Raw genomic sequence first — 27,490 nt, forward strand, 5'->3', positions numbered from 1 at the left:
TAGGTCTGTAATGAGAGGATACAGTTCCTTCTATGTGTAAGAGGAGTTCTACTGCAGCTTCCTCTTGATTTCAATTGGAAAAAAAAGAAAATGCATATTATTAATAGATTTGAACCAAGGTATTTGCTCTGTTTTGTAGTTAGGACAGATTTGGAGAGGTGATATGGAGCTGTGTTTATTAAAGCTAAACCAAAACAAAACCAAACAGAAAATAAAGCTAGTGTTCTCCCTCCTTGCATTTCCTCATTGCCCTTCCACTCGACTCCTTTAGATTTTTTAGCTGCTTTTTCTGTTCCTTCTGGAACATCTTGAAACAAGGACTGTTTCAGCTGAAGGGATTGTGAGAGGATTGGGTAAATGGAGACAGGCCTGAATACATGATGCTTATCCAGTTTTTTCTATTCCCTGTGCTTAAGTGAATTGTGTTTTTCATATAGCATATAGTAGTTTCTGTTGATGGCTATCTGTGTCTCATCTTTGCTTTTTCTGATACATCTTTTTACCTTGTCATATTTTGGGAAGTTAACTACACTTCTTTGTATAAGGCCATAGAGTAAGTAGTATTATTTGAGGGTTAATCATGTTCATGCTGCTATTGATTTAATTTATGGCATGTGATTCACATTGTAAGAAAAGGAGAGGATGGAATAAGGTAAGAATTCAAGTTCTTATTTTCAAGGCAGTTCTTGGTGTCCTATTGTCCTGGTTTTTAGTAGAGAAGGTTTCAAAACCTTTGTTTTGTCAGAAGTAAAGTTTGATGGGGAAAATGGGACCAGCAGAGAAACACCAAATGGGAAGGAAGTTCCAGATTTGCAAGAGGGTGGCTCTGCACACTAGTCCTTGCAGCAGAGGCTGCTGATGTAACAGCAGTGAATGAAGGTGGTTAGGAAGAGATTATTTGACTTCATTATGGTAGCTGCCAGCAGGAGGAGTTTGGATCAGCAGATTTCTAGTCTTGAATCACAGTTTACTGGAATCCTTTCTGTGTTTAAAATTTAAGCTGGCCCATTTAAGTTTTTATTCATTGAATAAAATATTTGGGGCATTAATAATAAAAAGCCTTTTTTGTGGAGATTATTTAGGACAGCTCTTCTGTGAGTCAGGCTGGTTTGTTTATAAAAATATGGGAGAGTTTTAAGAAGATAAAGCAGTTGCATCACCTTTTAAAGAAAAATAAAGAAATGAAGATGTAGAGGCCATGGCAGTCAGCTGTCAAAAACTAGTTAGGTGAGTGCCTGAAAGGAAAGTTCAACTTGGCTGTGTAATGCAAATGATTGACTCCCTTTTCTGATTCCCATAGTGTACCACAATATCAAACAGGGAAGCCACAAAGCTCATGAGTTGTCCTTTGTGCAATATAAATTTGGGACATGAAAGACTAACAGGAACTGAATTTAAGGATTCCTTAAAACTTAGATACCATTTTTGTGTACTTAGAAATGAGTAGGACTAAAACTGAGAGTTAAAAAATAAGATGTGGTGTGTTTCCCAGGAAAAAGGAGCTGAAGCAAAGGCATTCCACTTTAAGCATCCAAAGAGCTTTGATGAGAGGAGTATAGTGTTGCTTGGCTTGCTGCTGATTTGGCAGCCTCTGTCTCTTCACTGCATTTTTCATGTGCGCCCTTCGTTTGTTTCTTTTTTTTCCTCTTTTGTATCTTACTCATCAGAATGTGAGGTAAAAGGCTGCTGCTGCAACACTCTTGCTCCAAGCAGCTTATGCTAACCAGCTTTCACAGAGAACATAATCCTTACACAAACACCTTAACTCATGAAGGAAGAAGGTCCAGTGCGACGTAGGTTTTCTTCATGTGCTGGGATTTCATCTGTGTTTTCTCCAAGAGCTGATGGCCGAAAGCTCGTCCGGAACGCTTCATTTGGCGGATATAACGAGCTCGCTCCTGCTCTACCAGGTTTGTTTTGGTCTTGCATTTCTTAAAATGTACAGAAGCGAATCTAATGTCTGCCTCAAATTTTCATGCTTGAATGAAAGTAATGTACTGAGATGTGGGTAGAAATCAGAAAGAGTATTGCTTGTATGCAGTTTGATAACAGCTCTTTGTAGTGGCAGGATTTGCAGACAGGGAAAGGAGTAAGTTAGCTTTCACACTGCCACAAATTTCACTTCAAAATGCATTGGTGTGTTTGAGACTGACTGGAATGTTTGTTTTGGTTGTTTGGGCTTTTAGGACTGAGGTTCTGTGATGTGGTTTATAAATGCCTTCCTTTCTTGTACTTTCCACTGCTGTTTCCACTGCTCCCCCCCCTCCCCCCCAATGGATCTGCTTTAAAATTGTAAGGTACAGCAGAAGGTTTATATTTAGCTGTAACTACTGGAAAATCCGCAGGCTGGTCATCAATGGTTTGACATAAAATGACAAGATAGAAAATGAAGGCTAAAAACATAGCTTTGGTAAACTCTGTAGTGCAAGATTTTGAAGACTTAAAACCTCTGAAAGGGCTTTAATCTCCTTTTGCGCAGATTTGTTGTTTCCTGAAAATCAGTACTGGAATATTGCAATGAATTTGTAGATCATTGCACGTCATTGTTCATAATGTGCACATTGTTCATAAGCTTCTGACGTAGGTACCTGAATTTCAGCAGTTTATTTCATAAAGCCTCAGTGCTTGAAAATGTGTTACAAGGTCACCCATTCCTGAAGGGGGACATAGTACAAACTGTGCATTCTTTCCAGAATTGCTGTGGATGTGTGAGTTGTCTTGTGCATGCGCAGAGATGCACTTTATTGTGTAGTTCCACGGGGCCAGGATGTTGGGAGGAGGAAAGGGGGGAATAAAATAGTTTTCACTTTCTATTGCCTGCCTCCTGCAGCATGGCTCACTGAATTTGTAAGCCCTGGTTCTTAAGCCTCAGAGCAGAGTTGGGTGCAGACCATGGGGGAGGTTGCAGACACCATGTTTTATTGAACATTTTTATCCTGGAATGTTTCCTTTCACTCTGTTTCAGGATATGATTAGCCTTCTACCAAGAATCTAACGCTGAGTTTTATCCAAGCTGCTTGCAAAACAAAAGATCTCAAAGCTTGAAAGCATGGGGTTGGCAACTAGATAGGTGCTTCCTATCTTTAAAAGAAGTGTTTGTAGTCTGGTAATTAGTGGGAAAAAAAGGAATCTTGTTTTGTATATGCTTCCTTTCTGTATAGAATTCTGCAGCTAAAGCTGATCACTGTTCATAAGGAGACAGTGAATGAGTACTTAAAATGCAGAACAAATGGAAAGTGGTTTTTAATGAAAAAATTCAAGTGTGTACATAGAATTAAAAAATGCTTACTCTTTTGGACTCTTGCATATATCTCTGAAGAGTTTCAATATTCCTAACATGCTTAATGAACATACTGGTTTAGGCAGAGTAATTGTCTGTTTAAAATATACTCATGCATAGTTACAGTGATGACAGTCTTTGGTTATTTTTTTTTATTTTGTGGTGCTTACAAAAGAAAACACTACTGTTAGAAAATACATAAAAGGACTTTGCTTACTTTTCTGATTACTCTGCTTTCAAAGTCCATGGAGGAATCTGAATTAGTTAATATGGGATTGTACTCTTTAATTGTCAATAAGCTTTTGAGAGTCAGTCAGTTTAAAAGACTATGGGTCCCTGTGTTCAATTCTTTAAAAAGATTTTTCCTTTTTTTTCCTGATATGTTTATTATATAGCACCAGTATTGATAATCCCCACTAAGTACAGCTCATGGTTCTTCCAGAAGCATTTTCCAACTGAAGTATTTGTTCTTCAAAACTGTACATGCACACCAGTAATCACATCAGGGTGTTCCTTTCTTTTCACTTGGAAGTCAGTAACACTGTTGCTTGGATTGCTGTTTGTGATCTTTTCATGCATTGCATTGCTTTTCTGCTGTTTTTTCTGTATGCTTGAAAAAGAGCCTCCAGTGGATAGTAATTATTTCTTTTATGAATAAAATAGATCTGACATTAAAAAGTAACATGCTTATTTTCTGATGTATTTTTCTCATGTATCATAATTGCAGATGGCATTTATTGAGAGGCACAAAGCCAGTATTCGAGATGTAAGAGTTATGTGGTTGGTTTTGGATTTTCCCTTCCTTCAAAATTGACTGAAGGGACAGATTGTGTGTGCAACTTCAAAAAGTGTATATTATTCTTGAAAATTGAAATCTATTATCTGGACAGGTTGAGGGTTTTTCAAGCTGTACCCTGCCAGAGTCTTAATCCTAAATAGTCTTTAATTTTGCAGTGTATATAGCCTCGTTTTTGTCAACAGTGTTTTGAAGATATTTTTTTGTTTTGTAGGGTTTTTTTGGGTTTTTTTTGGTTTTTTTTTTTTTTTTTTTTTTGTTGTTGTTATTGACTACATAGTCTGTCTCAATCTCTAAAGCAGCACTGTTTGATTTTGTTTCATTGGTGTCTTGTATGCAAGGGTTGCGGTTTCTCTGTCAGGCTCTTAAATCTCTCTGAAAGCTCCTAATGAGTTTTAATGTAGATTTTCACCTGCAAGTTTTGCAAGAACATGGTGAGTGCTCACAGTAGGAATGCACTAATGGACAGTTTGCCTTGGCTTCTGAGGTCATACCATGAACTGTGGCTGACTGCAGTGGCACTGGGATCAGCTTTCAGAGCCCATGGCACCTGAGCTGTTGCGATAAGGAAGGTCGCTCTGGGAGAAAACCTTTTAAGGTGTAGTGTTGCTTTGAACGCAATCGCTGATGCTCAGAACTGCTTGAGAGAGCACAGCAGTGGTGCTCCTAACTAAAGATTGCTTTCAGGATTGTACATAGAAAATGATACATAAGTTCAAAGGATTCAGTAAAGAAGAAATTACAGAAAGGGACTGTCTACAATACATGAATTTCTACATTGTCAAATGTGGGCTCAGGTTATTTTGTTAAGGAGCTGCTGATTGAGTTACAAGGTGGGAATAAATATTAGGTCTAAAATATTAGGCCCAAAACCACTGCTGATGAATATTGAAAAACTTGAAACACTTTATTATACCCTGCTTCTAGCCTCTTTTGCTCTGGCAGTCTCTGCTCCAGACAGCCGTCTGTATTGTGAGCTTATCCCTCTACACAGAGGGAGGTCACCAGTAGGATGGTAGGGGATGGCAAGCTGGATGACTGGGTTTCCTCACAGACCAAGACTGGGCAGTGCAAGGTGTTCCAGGAGGTGCAGCACCCTGACTTGGGTTTGCTAACCCCTGAGAGAGCCCTTTTCTGTGCTGTGGGTGAGGAGGGGAACAGTCTGTGTGGTGGCTAAGTTCATCAGTCAGCTGGCACGCACACCTCTGCAGCTTGAGACACTGAAAGCAAGGAGGTGAAATTCATGGAAATGCAACTGAGCTTTTTCATTTCTTCTTGGTGGTACTGATGCAAAGTTTATTTGTGAAAATAAAAGATGTATGTCTGTTGGATAGCAGTGTAAAAAGTCCATAAAATTGTTGTGCTTCAGAAAGCAAGCTTGGAATTACAGCTTCTCTTCTGTAAGAAAAATCCTGACTTAGCACTTCCTTGCTGGTTCTTCCTTATTGAGGTTTCTGTATACTCTGACTTCCCAAAAATGGGAAAGTCATTAGAAAATGCCTGCATTGCATTTTCAGTGGGATTTTATTCCTTTTCTTTTGGGCACTGGATGAGGAGAAAGTCTCTGCTATGGTTCTGGTGTGTGTCTGACTGCCTAAGACTGGCATTGATTCCAGTAACTTCTAAGTAAACCAAGGCAAGAGTAGCCTCTGAGGCTTGAAACAACCTTGTTTCATGACTCATAACTAGTGCTGTAGAAAATGTGCTTTTGCATTTGGTATTACCTGGGAAATGTAGCTTCTGGTGTCTAGTTTGTTTGTGAATTCCCCAGTACTACAAATCTTCTACCTGTCAAGGTACTCCTTTCCTGTTGTCAAATGGTCTCCTATGTTACAGTTTTCATTAGCTGCACAAGTCTATTGCAGGTGTCCTGTAAGAATTTAAAAACGAAGAATTTAATGAACTATGCCCAGGTGGGGCTTCTATAAGGATGTTAAAAAGTTGTTTGTAAAGACATGTAGGGCTTAAAATCTGGTCTTACAAAGGAATATATGCACAAAGTAATAAATATAAAGGAGAAAAATCCCCAAAAGACTGATTACCAGACCAAAATCAAGAGGAATCTTAAGATTTTTCATGTGATCTGGAGATCAGCCTAATGCCTCTTTAACTCCATGAATCTTGCTGGGATGTGTAATTGTGACAAATGAATCAGTTCTGTCATAGAGTTTCTAGGTATTAAAAGCTGTGGAAGGCTGAAGATAATAATAACAACAAAAAAGAATTCCTACTATGGACAAACTACCCAACACTACTACAAAAAGTTAAAAATTGTTTCAAAGCTCATAGTTTCCCTTCACATACCCACATTCCCCTGAAAAATGTGAAATCAAGGAGTTTGTCTGGTAAGTCTTCTCATTTCAGGGATCAGAAGACCGCTTTGTGTTTCGAAGTCAGGACCATGCCCAGAGGGATGCTCCAAAGCCCTGGTGGTGCCATGGTGCAGTGTGCCTGCTGGTGCCGTGTCTGGTGCGGTGTCCGAGGGTGCACGGCCCTGCTGGTGCCATGTCCATGGGTGCAGGCTGTCCCTGCTGGTGCAGTGCCCTCTCACAGGCACAGCTCTTGGACACCCCTGGGCCAGGCTTCTCAGCTGCCTGGGCTGTTCTGAAATCCATGCCTGAATTCACGGTCTCATCTGCCTCCTCTTCAGGGGGCATCTAAATGATGGCATGCTGACTTACTTAGATAAATGGATTGTGCAATTTGTTTTTTCCCTCTTTATAAAAGCTTTATGCTGCCACCACTCTCTTCAAATTAAATTGATCAACGAGTGAGATGTCTTGTAAGCACAGGAGGCAATTTTTCTGTGAGAGGGTGCCAGGTTCTCAGTATATGATCTGTGGCACAGAGCAGCTATGTGGCAGCATCCATAACAGTTGTGTCCTTGTTTTCCACTGTCACACAGACACTAACTTACTCTGCTTTCTTGATACTGGGGAAGTGTGGGGTTTGTCACAGAAGAGAAACATGGGATTTTGACAACTGTATTAATAAAAGGCCTTGTATTTATGCTTCTTGAGTGTCCAAGTTGAAAGTATAAGTTCAAGGCTAATGTAAAGAACTTTTTCCATTGTCTTGCAAAAAAATCCTGACTGGTGATTTTAATCAGATTTGCTTTCATGTAGGTGGTATTTAACAATTATCTAGCTACAGAAAGGTTCAGAAATGAGCAAATAAAAAAAGGCTTTATTTAGTACTCTTCTCTGTGCCTGCATGTATGCAGGTAGGGTAGGATGAGAAAATAAAAGGACAAAAGTTGGCAGGTTTTATTTAAATTTCATCATGTTATTGGATCAGGTACAGAATTATCCAAATACAGTGCACTGTTCTTGCCTCTTAGAGGCAAGTATTAAATTAGTGTATATGATAGTAGCTGGTATGTTTTCAACAGATGAGATAGACTGGTATGTATATGCTATTTGAAAATCTGATTTACTTGTACTTTTTTAACACGTTGGAAAATTTATTTCAAAAGCTAGTTCATATAAATTTTATTAATGAATTTAAATAATTTGCAACAATGCTGTTTTTTCTTTAAGGTGCTGACAAAGGGAAGGACGATGCGTCCCAAAAAGACGATGCAGCATATTCTATGTCAAAAAGCAAGGTAAGGAACACAACCTCCTAACCTGTCTTAAAAATTTAGGTGTGTAAAGAAGCTACACATTTTTAATTAAGGTCAAATGTATTTAACTTTTGTTGTAGATAATCTTGAAGATTACTCTGCAGATTCAGCAATAGATAAAGATTAAAGGGAATCTCTTAATATAGTTCCCAGGATGAAGTCACATCCAAATCTGTGGTTCAAAGTAGGGGAAACTAAATATGAAGTCTTCTTGTGGTTGTTTTGGAGTGGGATATTGCCTTGCCATAGAGTTTAAAGGCTCTAACTTACCTAGCCATGTGGTTTTCTATTTTCTGCTAGGATATCCACTGTCTTTGTAAAGAGGCAAATATGGTAACAGGCACTTAAACAGATTGTTGGGGTGCAGCAGATTGCTGGGTTGCTCTGGAAGGTGACAGCTAGCTCTCAGGGAAAAGGGGGAAATTCTTGCTTTTTGCTGCTTTTGCACACAGCTGTTCCCACAGCACTCTGTGCTGGGCACAGGCAGCCACACCCCTTGGAGACAGGGTTTGCACTCGAGGTCTTGACACAAATTTTTCTGTCGTATTTGATATATCAAAGCCATAAAGACAAACATTACAAAGATACTGAAAGAAAATGAGGAGGCTTAAATATTATAGTAGCATTTCCAGGATTAAATGGAGTCATTGAAATTGCAATGGGATAAGCAGTTTGGTGTCTGCAGCGGATGCTGCAGTTTTGTGGTGTGTAGCTAAGCATTTCAAACTGTTGGTGTCTTACATGTGACTTGGGATCACAAAACTTTGAATCTTTTTGCTTTACTGCATCCTAGAGCCTCACTTGTCAGGAATATCAGGGAAGCATACTTCACTATCCAGCTTTCTTGTGATCAAAATATTTAAATTGGTGCAGAAACCTCCAAATCAGTTTGACTTGGAAATCAAGTTAATATGGTCTCTTTTGACTTGGATTTATTCCAGACTCTGAAGAATCATATACTTTTGACAATCCAATTCCCTTTTCCTCTCCCTTATACTTATTTTTTCTTAGCTTTTGTCTTAACAGGATCTTAATCTTTGGGTTCTTCTTCTTAATCTTTGTGTTTTTCTGTCAAAGATGATACCAATATTCCTACTTCTGCCAATATTTGCTTTTCTTCACCCTTTTTTTAAATTGCTGCATGTGGGGCTTGATTTTACTAATGAAAGTGAAACAGCAGCCCTTCTTTCTAAGGGAGCATGCAGAAGCAGGATGGGACTTGCCTGGAATCTGCTACTGAATGTACCTTGCTGGGAGTTACAGCAGGTTCTCTTAAAGTGTTTTCTTTTAAATTTTTTATCCCATCTGCTTTGTGTGGATATAACAGTGAGAAGGTTACTGGCTTAAAAATACACACACAGATCACTGACCTGTCTCCTAACATGGAACAGCTAAATGTAAACCTTTATTCAGTGTCATATTAATGAGCTTTAAAACTGAGACAATGAGAAAATTCATTTTTTAAGTAGGGAAACTTATTTGGTTTGAGACTTTTCTATGCATGACCTTTAGACTGCCTTTGCTTTCTGTTGGTGAGCAACTAGAATATTTATGAATGTTTTGTTTAAGTTGTTCCATTATAGCTTGCATAATGAGTTCATTAACCCTTCTTATGTGACAATGATAATCATTTTCCCCCTCTTCTGTTACTACATTTAAAGTACTGTATTTCCTTTAAATTCTAGAGAGGGGAATTTAATTTCAAGTTGTGCACTCATCTTAAAGCTAAATTTTGAGTGTCAAGAACATACCTTTATTACAAGATGTTTCCTTTATTTTTCTAAGATAGATACAAAAGTTAAAGAACATTTACTTATCATTAAAATAATTTTGAGCTAAAAATACTTTTTGCCAGTTATTGCACATATCTTTTTTACAGTACCTGAGAAGACTCCTGTAAAGTCTTAGTTCTGAATTAAAGATGAAAAATAGAATCCAGGTTAAATTCTTCTGTACAGATTGTGACTCTTTAGACTTTGTTTCTTTTGTTTGAGCAGCCTGAGTTAAGAGAATGCTGAAGTGCACTGTTTTTATTATAGCTGTAAATTTTACTCAAAGCTTGCATATTTTTGGACTGTCATTTTATAGTATTCCAAAATACAAATTCAGTAAATAGACTTTGCACTGTTGTTTGAGATTTGAAATGGGGACATCTTAAGGGTCAGTTTCAATAAAATGTCCTTGAATTTGAATTGAATACTTAGTTTACAATGTTAAATTATTTTGGTTGGGTTTTTGGTTTTTTGTTTTTTTTGACAATATGGAAGTTTTGGGTCCACCAGGCTTATGTTTCAGTGCACAAAGAAATACAACTCTCTAACTTATCTGAAGTCTGTATTTAATGCATACCTACTCACTGTTCTCTGACCCCTGATAGGAATGGCATGAAAACTCTATCACAGACTCCTCTTAGACTCCTCTTTTTCCCCTTTTTTTTTCCCTAAAGAGTGCTGTTCCCAAAGTGAATATTTGGTGGCTTGAGTTCCCTTTCAGCTAGCGGGCAGCAAACCTCCAGGTGCAAACTTTGAACCTTGCAAGACATGGGGGAGAGGCGGGGGCAGAGATCATGTGCTGCTGAGGCAGCTCCTTGTCCTGCACCAACGGCACGTGGGTGTCACGAACACCCCTGGGTCTCCTTCCTGCCTGGTGCCACCGTGAGCTCCTTGAAGATGACTTGCAAAGTAATCAGAGCGTGGGATTAGGGTTCAAGGAGCAGAACAAGTGCCATTAGTGGGCAGTTGTGCTCTGATGATTTACAGAGCACTGAATCCTAGACTGAAGAGGCTGTATTTCCCTTCATGAGTCACAGGGTAAGTGCCTCTATAGCAGTCTGTTTGCAGGAGCTGTCAAGTTGTGGATGAAGACAGCTGATTCTATATTCTGATTCATAAATCCTGGGAATGACTCCTGTTAAAACACCTGGATTCTCCTAAAACATTCTCTCTCTGCTAAAATTATGCCGAACTATTCAAGCATGCTCTGTCTAGTAACAGTCTACATGAGCTAAATACTTGCTGTGTATGGTCCAAGGAACCTCAGACTTCTTTCCCATAAAACCCTTATAAAAAGACACTCCATGAATAGGTGGTGAACAGTTCATGTTATGGTTTGTTTGGATTTTTTTAAGGGGGGAAGCAGTAGAGAAGTGAGAGGGAATGGGGACCTTGCAAACATAATTGCACTTCAAACCCTTGCTAAAGTGCCAGCATCAGTAATATATTCTTGTATCTGCCATTGTCATTTATTTATTATGTGTGTTGTGAATTTCAGTCTGAATCCAAGCTTTTCAATGGCTCTGAGAAGGACATCTCTCAATCTTCAAGCAAACTTACAAAAAAAGAATCTCTCAAGGTGAATCTCTGTAGAAATTAATTTCCTCTTCAAGGACTATAAATGCATTCACATAGTTTTTCCTTATTCTCTAATGAGAACACAAAAATGCTAAATAATGATGAGACTTAGGGAATATTTAAGTATTGAGAGAAGTTGTGCTGTTGAGTCTCTTCAAATTTTACTGTATTTTTTACTTGAATAATAGCTTCTATAATGCTGTCTTTGAGATGGCACAATATTGTAGAATTACTCAGATGATAGATGATTTCAGATTGGCAATTGAAATGACAATTCAATTGTCCATTGAATTGTAGATTCAGGACATCTACATGCAATGAAATGACAAATGGAATTATCAGAATAGCAATTTGAATGCATTTCTACTATCTCCTTCCCTCTGTACTGTAGCAAGATCAAACTCCACTGTTTGGTACCATTTGAAGAGAAACATAAAATTATTCTGCTTTAAATGAGGGAGGTAAATTCCTGCAAATTTCTCCTAGGGGGGAACATAACTGGTGGGTTAAGACCACAGATCAGATAATGTACCTATATATTGGAGTTTGGTTTAGTTGGTCTTTCCTCCCCTTTGATTCTAAGAGGAGCTTCAAAGTCCTCAGTTTCTAAAGAAAATTGCAGAAGAATCTGAAATTGTCTGCATCATAGCTGCTCTTGAAGTACTTGTTGACTTTGAAGTCAATACTCTGTTTTAAAGCTGTTTTTCTATATGTGTATTGCAAATTGAATTTAGCAGGTTTTTCCTCAGCTTTTATTGCCTGATACATTTTTGTGCTGATAACTGGCTTATGGCCATGACATTGTAAACATTTTTATTATTTTTTACAGGTCCAAAAGAAAAACTACAGAGAAGAAAAGAAGAGAGCCACGAAAGAATTACTTAGCACACTCACAGACCCCTCAGTTGTTGTCATGGCTGACTGGTTGAAGGTCAGAATCCAAGTGTGAAACCTGAGTTGAAGATGGAGCAGTTAGTTGCTTGCTGCTTTTTGGCCAGAATAGAAAAGGCTCAATCTTTTACTTACTGTTAATGTTTTTCTACAGGCACAGCAGCCACTAATTGCATCCCAAGGTCTCTGTGCTCAAATCCCAGGGGACTAATAAAGCAACTTAGCTCCCACTTACTGCAGTCACCCTAGTCACATTGTTCTTGTGTGCATAGCCATCAGTTTGGGATGAGTTGGCTTTACAATTCTCATTTCATCCTTCTCATTTTACACTTTAAGGTGGCTCTGTTACATATATAACAATTGCAAAAATAATTCAGTCAGATATTTGAATATCTGGTTTCATTGTACTTCTGGTAATTTTCCTCTCTTAAGAACTGGCTGGTACTGCTATCTTGAGGACAGCAGTTCATATTATCAACAATAGTGCAGTTGAACTGTCATACTTCCCATAACAGGATGTGTGCATACCCATTTGTAGAACTGGGTATTGGTATTCATCAAGACAGAAGAACAAGCATACCTTTGCATTCTTTAATAAACCTGGGTAAACTTTTGAAAGCCCTAATAAACCTTGCTTTGAAATAAATAATATATTTCAAAAAAAGAAAAAAAGTCAATGTTAATTTTGTTAAGGGGGATGGTTTTGGTATTGACTTCACTGAGATATAAGTGTAACTATTTATCTTCTAGATTCGTGGTACCTTGAAAAGTTGGACCAAACTGTGGTGTGTACTGAAACCAGGAGTGCTGCTTCTTTACAAAACTCCCAAAAATGACCAGTGGGTAGGAACAGTGCTGCTGAATGTTTGTGAACTCATCGAGAGGCCTTCTAAAAAAGATGGCTTTTGTTTCAAACTTTTTCATCCTTTGGAGCAAACCATATGGGCTACAAAGGTTAGTGGTGGCATGCATGGTTCTTAAGGGATGACTAGCATTATTCAGCTGCAAGTAAAGACAACCTCACTGAAAAGTGGAACTGTGTTTTCTGTTTCAACTTCAGTGGTTTGTGTTGGTTCTGAATATAAGCCCTCAACATCTAGTCCCATTCATCAGAAAAAGTATTTGATTTATGCTGCTCTGTGTACTTGAAGAGCTTCAGAAGTGTGGTGTGCAAAGGGTTGCCATTAAAAAGGCTAATGGCATTACTGGCAAGCACATAAATTAAAGGAATGCATGTTTAATATTATATTTTACATCATTCAAATCTCAGAAATTAAGGTGAGATTTGCCAAAATGAAAGAGTTTTGTTATAAACATTTCTTGTGTCCAACTCTATATTCATGTAGTAAAATGTCACCTTAGTTCAATTTGCTTGTAAGAGTCAAAAAGCACATTACCTGCTTGTGCAATGATAGCTCATATTGCAACTTGTTAGCCAAGTCTGTTCCTTTTGTTATGATGTTAGGATGATAAATGTTTTCATTCAGTTCTGATGTCTGTTTGCCATGTCATACACGGCATAATATTGTGAGCAGCTCTTACCTGTGTTGAAAAGCACAGGTGTGTTCTGCACAACAAAGGTTTGTTTCAGATCTTGTAGGGATCTTTAATGCTTGCTCTTACTCCTTGTTTATACTGATAAACTATTTTAGTCCTTGTTTTGTGTTTACATGTGGAGAGGGGATGTGGAAGCGCAGCACAAGTGAACATATTTTCCTTCTAAAATAATGTCTTGCTTTAGATGAAAGAACTGTACAATATTAGGACAATTAATTAATTATACCCTCTAAAATATACATCTTACAATCTCACAATTAGTAGCTATCTTCTAAATCTTAACTTGATATAGATGTATTGTCACATCTGTAGAATATGCTGTGTTAAATTTGTCATCCTTTTCTTAAGGAAGTCAGTATAGTTCCTGATGCTTGTGGTTACTCTGGATTGTGATCATTTATCAGCGTTATCTAAATTTACCAAACTTAGATCAAATCACTTGTAGTTTCTTTTGAATAATTTTATTTAATTGTTGCTTAGGCAAACTTTTCAGTGATTAATGGTGATCTCACATTTGCAGAACACAAACTCCATATCCTTTTCCAAAGCTATAGCATTTGGTGTTAATGTGCTTTTTCATGATATATATACATACATTGCAAAGTGGTGGCCTCTCTGCAGAAGATCACAAATCAGTCTTATATTTCTTTATTGCTTGGCAATGAGAAATGGATTTGTTTGTTTTTTTAACTAGATATTTAGAATTTAGAGGACATGCCCTACCAGATTTTTACTTTTTTAAGGTAGGTCAAATTTTGAACCTGAACAAGTTGATATTGTCCATTCTAAATGTGCTGAGAGCTGGAGTGGCGTTTGTTCATTTTGGTATGGCTATTTGCAGTTGAGAATTCCTGGATTCCATTAGATGAAAGGTCTTTAAGTTTGAAACCCTTTTCTGCCTTGTTCACCTAGTCAATCAAAATGTCCTAGTTAGAGATTTATTATCATGAGGCAAACTTGCATAAGTGTAATAGCAATTGACTGATCCAGAGTAGGTTTACCACAAAGAGCCTCAAGTCCAAGGCAAAGTGACCCTTGTTTGCAGTTAGTGCAGAAAGATAGCATTGCAAAAAACATATATAGAGCTATAAGTACTGCAGGAGATTTTCTCACTTGAACACACTACCCATGGTGTGTCCATCTGGCAGGCTGCAAATTCTCTTCTGCAGTAGTTTGTGGCCAGTCACTTCACATGCTCCCTTAAGTCTGTTGCTGTGGTCTTTGATGTTCCTCCTACACTCTGAGGTAGCTGATGCACTGTACCTTGATTGTCTTCCTTGTCTGCCTGGTCTTGATGCCATTTCAGTCTTCTGAAATTATTAATTTAAAAAGTTAATGCAAATATTTTTCTCTGTGTATATTTAGTCAGGGGTGACTGCCTATCAGTTTTCATTGTTGTCTTTGAAACAATGTTCATGGCACTTGAATATTCTGCAAGAAGTAAACTTCAACTTTTTTTAATCTAATGGAATTTTTAACTTGACCATTGGCTTGGAGCAGTAGTATAATTCCACCAGAAACAGAGACAATCAACATAAAGTCACCCAGCAAACAGAAATTAATTTTCCTCTTGTACAGATTACTAACTACTGGAAAGTGGTTTTGAAACCCTAATGGATGATACAAAAGGAAAGTATCCTGTACTGTTGGAACCATAACCAGTTAGAGGAAATCAAGATCCCTGAGCAGTTATACAAAATAAGTCAACTTACTTTAATACTTCTTTGCTAAAAATTACTCGCTTGGTTTTAATCAATATATTGTTAAAACACTTAGGGAGTGTAACTTTCTTGCATTAAAAAAGAGGCAAAACCAGACACCAAAACCACACTTCGTCTCTAAATTGTAGTTGTTTGGTACAGAGTAAGTAGCCTACCCTGAAGTGCCCACTGTATAAACCCAAAGGGCACAAGTCTGCCCTTAGTCTGCCCCAGTGTCTGTGACCCAAGAGTTCCAAGGCCTTCTGATGGCTGAGCCTTTGTGTGGTGATGGCAGCACCCCAGAACCTCTCCCACCCCAGCCTGGTGTGGTGCCATCGTGCTGTCCCCTCCTCAGGGGACACTGAGCTTCTTCCCTGCCTTCCCACCCTTGGGATGAGGAGTTGCATGGGGTTGTCCCTCTTGGTACCCAATAACTCCTAATCCCAGTGTTGCTGCCTCACCAAAGGCTTTTTGAAGGCACATCTTTCCTTTCTCTCAGAGGAAGACTGAGGTTTGGAATCTTGTTTCTAGCACCCAATTGCTGTTACTCTATACTGACTCCTCAGGAGTTTGACCATCATTTACACCAGCACAAGCTCGTGTGTATTGGTATTTAAGTGCCACCAAAACTACTCCTTAACCCGCTCCTCACCCTCAGAAACGTTCTGGCTGTTTCATTTGCTTGCTTCTAAAATTACCTGCCTTTATCTGCTTTTGCTCAAAACTTCTGCTGGCTCTCCAGTTCCCTCTTCTAAGTCTTATATTGGCTTTCCATTAGGCTTCTCTGGGGGAAATCAGTAAGATCAAAATATGTTGTCATCAGTTAGGCAGGCTTAACCCAGCTTTCAGCAATAGCTTCAAGTATGTTTAATACAGCCCTCTTTACCTATCAGTTATCACAGATAAACTTTTTTTGGAAGGGACTTCAAAATGGTTATTTAACATTTTATTCCAAAATGAAGGTTGACAGAAATGGAAAAGTCTTTTGAATTTATTTTTTTAATACAAAGTGTGAAAAACTTCATAGTAAATAGAATATAAAACTTTGGCCAAGTCTGATTTATACACCCCTGCCCCACCCCCACCTCTCCCCCTCCAAAAAAAGAAAAAAGATCAAAAAACTGCACCCAAACTAAAACCAAAAAACCCCAACCAAACTAAATTTTTTTTAATCACAAAGACCACTCTTTTGAAAACTGGGCTTGAATTGGGTCCCATGCTTAGAATGAAATCTTTGAAAAAGAAATCCAGTGAAAGAGGGCTGTCCATCTTTCCATTCATGTCTTCATTAGATGTTGCTGAGTGACAGTAAATAGCCCTGCAGTGTGTTAGCTTCTTACTACATTGAATGATAAACTATAAAACTGAATTAAAATATCTGATGCTGTTTCTTGTTTTGTGTATTTCAAGGGTCCTAAGGGTGAAGCAGTTGGTGCTATAACTCTGCCATTGCCCAGCAGTTACTTGATCATCCGAGCTGCTTCAGAATCAGATGGTAAATAGACACTTCATTGATTTTCAGCAGTGAGAAAGATAGTTTCAATTGTCTTATCATGTCTGTTACAGCACTTTGATTGCTGTTTAATTGTTGTTAAGGTTCTCCTTTAATTTAGAGCATGCAGTTATGATGGTACTAGTACTTTTCCATAGTTATTTAAGGAGAATATTGATCTGAAGGAGAAGTTATTGAACTCCTTGCAGTTGCCTTTTGTTGACAGGGTAGAGGAGGGGGAAAGGGTTATCTGTGTTTTATCTATATTAATATATGTCTAAATATCAAGCTCTAAATATCAAATGCCTTTGTAAAGTGCTAATATGATTGTATTCTTATTGAAGCATTTCTGTGTTAAGTGCAGCAGTTGCACAGAGTTCTAGTAGTCAAAATTTCTTCAAAAAGTAGTTTTGTAAACACCCTTCACTGGGAAGGTGGTGATCAGTGCAACTACCTTCTGAAGTTACAATGTGAAAAATATTTAAGACTGTTACATAGTTGTTTCTGGCAGGTGGTTTTCATCTACTGCTTAACTAGGCATACCCCTGCAGACTTTAAAGATAGGACTCTCTCTGCCTTCTGTATTGAGAAATGGATTAGATACATCGAAAAGAAGAAGTAAGAAGGGGAAAAAATACAGAAATTTGTTCAGTTACTTTTTGCAGAAAATAATCTATCATTATAGCGCTTTTTCCACGCTATTATCATATTACTTGGGCAAATTTTGCCAAATGATGTGCTTACTCAGTCTTTATAACTAGAGCAGAGCTGCAGGCAACTCTGGGGGCATTCCACAGTCATGGCCTGGGTGGAACCAGACTTACATCAAGGAAGAAATGCTGGAATATGCTCTAACAAAATCACTATTTACCTTGCTCTCCTTCCCTGAAGCATCCCTTGCACTGAAGCTGGGTGCTTGTGAGTTGTTTTTATGTCCCCACCAGACCATAAAATCCAGTACATGGAACATGGAACACTCTGATATGTGTCTTCAAAGGCAGTGCAAGCAGGCCCAGAGGGCTGATTTTCCTAGTTAGCAAACAGAAGGGGTACAGTTCTGTTAAATCCTTAAGTTTTGGTCTAATACTAAATTTATCTTTAGGCAGGTGTTGGATGGATGCTTTGGAGCTGGCACTGAAATGTTCAAGTCTCCTGAAGCGTACAATGATTAGGGAAGGTAAAGAGCACGATTTGAACTCCTCAGCTGACAGCAGTCATGTCTCTTTCTATGGTCTGATCCGTGCTAACAACTTGCACAGTGGAGAAAACTTACCGTAAGTGAATTAATTACTAAACCTGATTGCTTTTGGGCAGAAGCTTGTAGTGATAATTTTGCCACAGGGAGGCTAAGGCTGCTTTTTTTTTTTTTTTTTGCTCCTGAGGTACATGCCTTATTTGCAGTGTGTTTTATACCCTGCACATAAAACAAAAAAATCCTTTTTTAAGCAAAGTGGAGCCAGGGGAAATTAGCCCCAAGGAACTTGGAGTATTGCATCAGTAATTTTAATTACTCAGTTAAACCGTTCAAAATAAAAAAAAAGAAAATTTTATGTTGGTGTCTCTTGTTAGCTTCAGTGGAAAATCAGAAGCTTAGTACACATTACAAAAGTTGGTAGATGTGAATTTAAGTTGCTGTTCTTTAGTTACAGAAATGAAAACTCCTTTATTTAAATGGTTTCAGCATGAATCATCATATGGATGAATAATAATTCAGTCACCTTATGATTAAATGCATTAAAGTTAAAATTGTCTTATATCACCTGTTATCTCATGTCTGAGCACCCTTCAGTCACTCCCTGATTATTTTAATAAACACTTTCAGCCATGTTTTTGTGAGCACAAGCTTCTGTGGAAGTAAATTAAGTGTAGTGAATGAATGGCTGTAGTGGGATGACAGTGGCTGGATGCCAGGCACACACCAAAGCCTCTCTCTCTCACTACCCTGTGCAGCTGGATAGGGAGAGAAAATTTAACAAAGGGTTCATGAGTCAAGATAAGGACCAGAAGAAATCACTCACTAAATGCCGTCACGGGCGAAACAGGCTTAAATTAGAGATATTAATTGAATTACTAAAAAATTACTCTGATTACTAAAAAAATCAGAGCTGAATAATGAGAAGTAAAATAAGACCTTAAAAAACACCTCTGGCCTACCCCTCCCTCCTTGCCCAGAGGCACAGACAGGTAGTGGGGGTTTCCAGCTGCTGCTCAGGGAGAGGAGTCCACCCTGGGGTCCCTCCCACAGGAGATGGTTCTCTGAACTTCTCTAACATGAGTTCCTCCCACGGGCAGCAGTTCTCCACAGCTGCTGCCACTGGGGTCCCTCTTCCACAGGGGCAGTTTTCAGGCACAGCCTGCTGCAGCATGGGTCTGCCACAGGTCCTACCAGGACACTGCTCCAGCATTGGTTCCTCTCCCAACAGGTCTGCAGGTCCCTGCCAGGAGCCTGCTCGAGCACACGCCTCCCATGGGTTTACAGCCTCCTCTGAGGCATTTACCTCAGTAATTTTCCACCAGTTCAATATACTTTGTGAAGATTTAGCTGTCCATTTATCTTTTCTTGGTAGGCAGGACATTTGTACTGCTGTTAGGAGTGTGCTGGCCCAGAGCGAGACCTGGACTAGGAGAAATGCAATGCTTTTAATGCAATTCTTAGATGGTCTGAGAAAAGCACAAAAAAGGTAAATGCTTGCCCCCTGAAACAGTTAAAGACCCTATCCAGATGACCAAGCTTGGCTCAGCTGCAGTTTAGTGCCTTCTTTTCACTCATAGGAACACTATAACTGCTGTGTATAATTCAGCTGAAGATCTACACTCTGGAATAGTAGTTTAATATCAACTGCTGGCCAAGATTACAATCACAGCAATTAGCTACAGCTGTTAAGTCTAATTAAGACTAATGCTTTAATTAAGTACATCTTCTGGTGTAGCATATTCTTAGAGTATTCAGTGTGCTTAACTGTCTAAAGAGCAAAACTGGCAGGTCTAGCTTTAATTGGGTGGCAGAAGAGGGAGAAGAAAGGTGAAAGCAATTTTAGCTTCAGCTGAGAGAGAGCTTTTTAAAGTAGGTTAATAGCAAGAGAAGGTCCAAGGAAAACCTTGGACTGATATTTGTTGAAGATGGTCTCCTGAAAAATAGGGATGAAGAAAAAGCAGGCATGTTCACTGCCTCCTTTTTTTTTGCCTCCGTCATTAATACTAATAATAGACTGGGCTGCCTGATCTCCTTGATTTGGAGGCCTGTGAGTGCAGGATCAGTGATTTTCAATTTGGCACTGAAATTGTAAGAGACCAGTTGTATCAGCTGAATGTTTGTAAGTCCATGTGGTCTGATGTGATTCATCACAGAGTAGTTGGAGGAGCTAGTGGATGTTATGACAGGATACCTCTCAATTGTCTTCCAAGTGTCTGGGGAGTCTGAGGAGGTCTCCACTGACTGGAAACTAACCAACAGTATTCAGATTTACAAGAAAGGCCTGACAAAGACCCAGGAACCTATAGACCTGTGAGACTACCTCAGTACATGGAAAAATGGTGAAGGTGATGGTGTGTTCTGTTGAAAGAAATTTAAAGAACAGTGAATTACCAGGCACAGTCAGCATAGGCAAAGTCCCATTTAGCTAATAAGATATCCTTCATAAGATAAGGTCAGTTGCCTACTGGATGAAGGTAAAGCAGTGGATGTAGATTTTTCTGGATTTTATAAGGCTTTTGATATTGTCCCTCACAGAATCATTCTGGATAAATTATTCAGCTGTGAGATGAGCAGGGTTGCAACATGCTGGTTGAAGAACTGGATGAATGGCAGGACTCAAAGGGGTGTGGTGAATGGGGCTACATCTGACTGGTGACACCAGCAGTGTCCCTCAGGGCTCAATCATGGGCCTGTTCTGTTCTGTGTTTTGGCCAGTGATCGGTGGATGTAGGAGTTGAATGCACTCTTAGCAAGTTTGCTGACAATACCAAACAGGGAGGGGCAATCATCATGGCATGGAATTAAAGAAGTCCCAGTGCCCAATTCTGCACCTAGGGCAGGGTAATGCCAGGCACAAGGATAAATTGGCAGAGGAGTGGGCTGGGAGCAGCCCTGCCCTCCCAGAGGCCTGAGGTGACTGCTGGTCATGAGGCGGGCACAGGGGCAGTGCAGAGGGGACAGGGGTCTGTCTGACAGACATGGGTCAGCAGCGAGCCCTGGCAGCCAGGAGGGCAAACACCATCCTGGCCTGCATCAAACAGACATTAACCAGCTGGTCAAGAGAGGTGATTGTGCTGCTATATTCAGCATTTGTGTGGCCTCAGCTTGAGGGGTGTGTGCAGTTCTGGGCCCCAAAATTTAGCAAGGTTATGAAGGTTCTAGACTATATTCTGAGGAGGAGCAACGAATCTTGTTAAAGAGCTGGAAGGCATGGCTGGTGAGGAGGGACAGAGACCTTTCAGTTCATCTAGTTTTTAGAAAAGGAGGCTGAGATGCAAACTTAGAGCTCTCTTACAGCTTTTTGAGGAGGGGAACTGGAAAGGGAAGTGCTGAATTCTTCTCCCTGGTATAGAAGCATGGGAATGGTTTAAAGTATCATCAGAAGAGGTTTAGACTGGATGTTAGGGAGCATTTTTTTACTGAGTGTATGGTCAGACACTGGAACAGGCTTCCTATAGAGGTAGTTGATGTCAGTGTCATTTGACATTTCAGTGAGAAGAATATACTATATGTTTCCAGCAGGGCTAGTTTGACACTCCTGCCACCTCAGGCTTGACACTGGGAATTTTGGTGTGTATTTTATTAAGATCCTGGTTTGGAAACAAGGAAGTTGTGTGAAGTTGAAGATTCATTTAGCCTTTGTTTTTAATAGGTTAAATGACAGTGAAATTGAGAGGCATCACTTCAAAGATCAAGATACATACTCTGACAAGTCTGATAAGGAAAATGACCATGACCACGAGGAGTCTGATAACGATGGGCTGGGGAAAAGTGAAGAAAGCGACAGTGACACATCGGAGCGACAGGATGATTCTTATGTGGATCCAGAACCAATTGATATCAAGGAAACTACTTACTTAGAACAGAGTCATGAAGAACTTGGGGAGGTAAAAGGGCTGTTGATGTACTGAGCAAGCAGCTTCTCCAAATAGTAAGCTGATATTTTAAGGGTCAGGCTACACTTGAAAGCTGACTTACAGGATTGGCTTTCATATTTTCAGCAATAATGTATAGAAAAGGTTCTGTTCACCCATATTCTGCTCTGCTTTGCCATTCTGGTGCTAATATATCAGATTTTAACAGAGATAATAAATTTACCTGGCATATTGCTCAGACAGAAGATACAGAAAGGACCTCCTGCAGCAGAGGTTTGTCAGGACTACTTGTTCTTTTGTTATTGCTTCTGTTTGGGTTTTATTAACTTAGTCCTGTTTTTTTCTTCAAGTAAAATCTTCGGGTTGAAGGTCTGAATTCAATCTGACACTTGCTTTTTTTCCTCTGCAAGAGAGAAGTTAAGCTGTTGTAGTCTGCAGAATTTAGTGGAAGGCTTGCTGTGCTTCTGATGTCAGCTTGCATTTCAAAGATTCCTCAGAGCTGCTATTCCACTTCTGCAGGTTGTTTTACGTATTTGTCTATACAGGCAAATATGACAGGGATTTGTAAACCAAAAATCTTGATAACAAAAATTGAAATAAGTAATTTCAGAAATCTCCTCTTTCTCTTTAAGAGAAATGACTATGAGTTTTTTTTTTATACTCATGGAACAAGAATATCTCATGCTTTAGTGCTTTCTAGTAAAATGTCTAAACAAAGCAGTGTTTTAGGAAAAGCTGAGGAGTTTTAAGTCACATATTTTTGATTATGCATTTTAGAACTGTTCTGGAAAAAGGGATGCCTTTCCTTGCTTTTCCTAGAAACATTGCTCTTAATTTCAGAAATTATACAGGATAATATCTCCCCTCTTCTTGGACAAAAAGGAGCATGGAGTGTGGCTGCTGGTTTTGCTCATTTACCCCTAAGTGGTGTATTTTCTATAAGGAAAACCACTGATGCTACTGGCTGATTCAAGGCAATGAAAGACATAGATATGTCAGCTTTTATGGTTGGGAAAAGCTGGTAGAATGAACAGCCCTTTGGTGTTTAGGTCCTGCATTTGAGAAGAGAGAGTAATGCGGGTGATGCCTAGGAAAGAACTAAAGAAGAATTTCTGAACAACATCCTACCTCAAAATTTTCCAGCCTAGAGATGATGAAAACAAATGTGGTTTTTAATGCTGAGTAGTAAATCTATCCTACTTCATGAAAGATGTATCATAAGTGTATTTATAGAAACTGGTTCTAACTTCCATAGTTGCTTCAGCATCTCAGAGTGATTTATTTTAAGTATCCATTTCCCATCCTTACTGCAACCTTAGAATGTGTTGACCTGTCTTCTGGAGGATTGTTTGCTTTCTCCTTTCTGTAAGCAGTTTTTTGGTTCATCCTAGGCAGGTGAGGCTGCTCAGACAGAAGAAGTGTCAGAAGAAAACAAAAGTTTGATCTGGACACTACTGAAGCAAGTCCGGCCAGGAATGGACTTGTCCAAGGTTGTACTGCCTACATTTATTTTGGAGCCTCGCTCTTTCCTGGACAAGCTGTCTGATTACTACTACCATGCAGACTTTCTGTCTGAGTAAGTCTTTGGTTTTCATTTTTAAATTTTTTAAAATTAAAATAGGGTAACAGTGTCAGATGTTGCCATTTTCTGAAAGCTGACTGTCTTGAGAGCTCACATGGTACATCTTGAAGTCTGGCCCCTCTTATAATTTAAGAGCAGTCATGTTGCAGGCATTTCTGGTTTAGTTTCTGAAGACTGGTTGAAAGACTTCTGAAAATGAGTTTAATTTTTTTTCTCCAAGAAGCATATTTAAAATGACAAACCAATACTAGTTAATTTTTTAATACAGTGATTTACAATTGCCAGCTCAAATGTAGCTAATAAATTACACACTGTAAATTGAAATATTATTCAGCTCAGAACACTGCATGTAAGTAGACTGGTAGTAAAAAGATACTCAAGTAGTAACCTTCTCAAACAGAAGAACTTGAGTGGGAGTGGGACAGAATTTAATGTTACAAAGAATAAACTCAAATATGGAAATACTATTTCTGCCATTTTAGTTGGACTTCAGTTTTCAAACAATTATTTGAAAACTTTAAATTTGGTGAGATCAGACTGAAAGTTTTACAGTAGTGCAAATCACAGACCTGTTTTACTCAGCTCACAGATTCAAGATATGTCACAACAATTGATAGCATGTTATAGATGATGCAATACTGATACTTGATCTTTGTTTTCTGTTTCATAGAGCTGCTCTTGAAGAGAATGCTTACAACCGCATGAAACAAGTAGTGAAGTGGTATTTGTCAGGATTCTACAAAAAGCCAAAGGTATACTTTCACATATTATTTTGTCTTCAGTCACTGTGTCTATTTTGAGGACTTTAGGGATATGCTGGAGTAAGTTTTTCTTTTTTAATTTATATTTTAATGCATTTTTTAAAAAAGCAATGTTTTCATTGCTTACACAAACACATCATGGAAATTTTTGATCCCTAACCATGCTGAAAATAGACTAAATTCAATTGCATTTGTCCCTTGCAGTAGAAATTGAACTAAATATTTTTTATAAAGTTGAGCCAGTTCTATATTTACCATTATTCAGTGATAACAGGCTGAAATTGGAGGACTAATGTTTCTACCACTTCATTTAGCTTTGCACTAAATACTCTTCATAGTCATATTGCTGGGAAATAGTATTGACAGAAAGTATTTAGTACCTAACTTCAGACAAAAGCTCTGTAATGATTCTGGGGAAAAAAAAAATAAAACAACCCCTAAACAAATCTTACATTCTTTGTGTCCTTATGTGTAAAATACTTTAGTGGATATACTGAATGTATGATAATTTTCCTAGAGTGAACAGCAGACTAATGGAGCATAATATTCAAATGATGAAATCAAGTACCATGTACTTCAGCATATATATTATGATAATTATTTTTCCTATGTGTCTTCAGTGATAGATGATAAAATGTTTTGTGACTTGTGTACCTGCACAGTATGGTTACTCTCTATTCAATTTTTGTTTAGGGACTAAAAAAGCCGTACAATCCTATACTTGGAGAGTTTTTCCGCTGCATGTGGATTCATCCAAGAACAAACAGCAAGACCTTTTATATTGCAGAACAGGTAAATGGAAAAAATAATTTTAAGGAAAATAAATGTATTATACATTTGTGCTAGTTATATGCTATGGTAATTTCAGAAAATGTACTGGAGTGTATGAGTAGTATCCTAAAACCTCTCCTGGTGAGCATAGTTTCCTTACAGTTGTCTCTTTTAAGTCTGCCTTCCTAAAAAGAGAGAGGGAGGAAGGCGTTTCTAATATTTCTGTTCTACTTCCCCTGAAACAAGTCAGTGCTGGTTTTCTTAATTCTTGAAATTCAGTAGGTGATTGCTCAATCTTTATAAAGATTTTAGTCAAACTTCACATATATTAACTGCATTCTAATATGTGCAGCCTGAATTTTGCATTGTCATTTTTAGCTCAAAGCTTATACTATATTTACTATATTGCTTGTTTTTGTTTGTCTCAAATATGTATTTTTTTTTCCAACAGGTGTCACATCATCCTCCAGTATCTGCCTTCTATGTTAGCAACCGCAAGGATGGTTTTTGCCTTAGTGGTAGCATTCTGGCCAAATCAAAATTCTATGGTAAATAATGGGGCTTTTTGTTTGTATGTGTATTGAGGGATGCAAAATTGGTGCATGTGTTTTGGAGCTGTGTTTTGTGACTGAAAGAAGGCTGTTAGAAGGGTCAGTGTTTTGGTTGTGGTATTGTCATTTCCTTACAAAGTTTTTGCTACTGGTCTTCAGAATTTTAATTTCTATTTTTGGAGTGTTTTAATATTTAATTGGAGACACTGTGTATTACAGTGGCTTCACTAGAGAGGATAGGTTGCAGTGTTAATATACTGATGTTCTTAATTGTATTGCTTAGTTATTAGGAAGCGTTGGCTGTTGTCTTGCAGGGGGAGAAATGTGACTGTCTGTCTTTGAATTTCAGGGAATTCATTATCTGCCATACTAGACGGAGAAGGACGCCTAACGTTTCTAAATAGGGGAGAAGATTATGTAATGACAATGCCATATGCCCATTGTAAAGGTAATGGTTCTTTTCATTCTCTAGATGGCAAAGTTATGAGAAAGGAAACTTGTTATTCTAAATAGTTCATTATTCTAAATAAGGTGCTGTGTTGGACTCAAGCCTGTCATCTGGAGGAGAGTGTTCTGAAGATTGGTGGCTCTAGGCTTCCACATATTTTATCAGGAGAAAAATACATCTGTTGTTTAAGCCATGTTTTCATTTTTGACACAGGAAAAGAATTTTTCATGACTAGTAAGAAATAGTAAAATCATATATATAGTTATCTGTCAGTACATGATATAAATTTACTGTTTGAGTTGTCTTTTATTAGAGCAGCTTTGAGATTTTCCACTATTTTCCTCTTTTAAACATAAAAGCCAATGTAGTATCTACACCACAGTGTGATTTGTTTATAAATTATGAGCATTTGTCCTTAGTTTCACTATGGGAAATGGGTCAGTGCTTTGTAAAGTTTTCTGGAAGGTCAGTAATAGCACAAAATAGCTTGCAGAATCGCTCATTTTTAGGCTGTAACTTACTCAGTATTGTCTACCCATATACTCCAGAATTCCCTTTCAGGATACACAGAATCACACAGGAAAGGTCATCTGAAAATAAAAGTTTTCCTCTGGCACAAGCATGTTTACTCTAGAAATTGTACCCAAGTAACTTAGGGTTTTGTTTTGTTCAATTAAAAGCATTTGTTTTAGCTGGGGGTTTTTGTTTTGTTTTTGTTTTTTTTTTTTTCTCTTGCAGGAATTCTTTATGGGACAATGACCTTAGAGCTTGGAGGAATAGTCAACATCACCTGTGAGAAAACTGGCTACAGTGCAACAATTGAATTTAAACTCAAGGTTTGTGAACGCTGTGAGTGGGCACAAGAAGGAGAATGAACATAATGTCCATTTACATAAGCTAAACAAAGGTTTCTGAACCACTTCTAGATGGCTTCTGAAAAATGCATTTGCCATCCTTGAGGTAGAAACTGATAAAAAAAACGTTTTCAAGAAGTGTGCACATGGAGAGGGAAGTTGTATTCAGTTGAAATTATAGGGGAAACATGAAAGTTGGGAGGCTGTGTTAACTGACAATTTGCCTTGTCAGTCCACAGGATACATGTGCAGCCTGTCAAAAGGCCAAAGAAAATCCCTGGCAATCGTTGCTGTTTCTACAAAAGATAATCTCTAGTAACAAATGGTCCTTGGCAAAGCCATGAAATTAGTGTAGCAAATGATTGTGTCCTTCGGGATATCGTGTCACTGTTTTCTGCCTTATTTTCTGTTTTCTTTCTTTCAACATCTGCTAGAGAATACTTTTGCTCAGAAAATCTTCTAAGAAGGAAAGAAGAAACTATGTACTCTGGTTTTAGACTTCTTTAAGATTAATAAGATACAATATTAAAGATATCAGGGCTGTTTACGGCACATTTCATAAATTCACAATATGTTATTAAAATAAACATGAAACCATTTGTTTTTGTTTTGCAGCCTTTTCTGGGTAACAATGACAATGTTAATCAAATATCAGGGAGAATTAAGCTTGGCAAAGAAGTTCTGGCTGTTTTAGAGGGTCACTGGGTAAGTAGTGAGTGATGCTCTTTTATAAATTCTGGCTGACAGTTGAGACAGGTGAAA

General features: G+C 38.4%; 1 protein-coding gene across 6 annotated transcripts in view; it reads left to right on the forward strand.

Annotated features, from left to right (window-relative positions):
* OSBPL8 (oxysterol binding protein like 8) overlaps positions 1-27,490 on the forward strand; it is an 83,520-nt gene that overhangs the window by 47,002 nt on the left and 9,028 nt on the right. For 5 of the 6 annotated variants that reach the window (XM_058022045.1, XM_058022046.1, XM_058022048.1 and 2 more), the window contains 14 exons: positions 7,616-7,683; positions 10,972-11,052; positions 11,881-11,982; positions 12,693-12,896; positions 16,610-16,694; positions 17,794-17,965; positions 21,539-21,773; positions 23,153-23,337; positions 24,014-24,095; positions 24,798-24,896; positions 25,327-25,423; positions 25,776-25,874; positions 26,613-26,710; positions 27,344-27,433. In XM_058022045.1, the coding sequence (XP_057878028.1) occupies positions 7,616-7,683; positions 10,972-11,052; positions 11,881-11,982; positions 12,693-12,896; positions 16,610-16,694; positions 17,794-17,965; positions 21,539-21,773; positions 23,153-23,337; positions 24,014-24,095; positions 24,798-24,896; positions 25,327-25,423; positions 25,776-25,874; positions 26,613-26,710; positions 27,344-27,433 (1,697 nt within the window). Of the gene's footprint in view, positions 1-1,663; positions 1,911-7,615; positions 7,684-10,971; positions 11,053-11,880; positions 11,983-12,692; positions 12,897-16,609; positions 16,695-17,793; positions 17,966-21,538; positions 21,774-23,152; positions 23,338-24,013; positions 24,096-24,797; positions 24,897-25,326; positions 25,424-25,775; positions 25,875-26,612; positions 26,711-27,343; positions 27,434-27,490 lie in introns of those variants that run through there. The other variant, XM_058022050.1, reaches the window with a different exon arrangement.

Source organism: Melospiza georgiana, chromosome 4 (genome assembly GCF_028018845.1).
Source record: "Melospiza georgiana isolate bMelGeo1 chromosome 4, bMelGeo1.pri, whole genome shotgun sequence".
NCBI classification, from domain to species: Eukaryota; Metazoa; Chordata; class Aves; order Passeriformes; family Passerellidae; genus Melospiza; species Melospiza georgiana.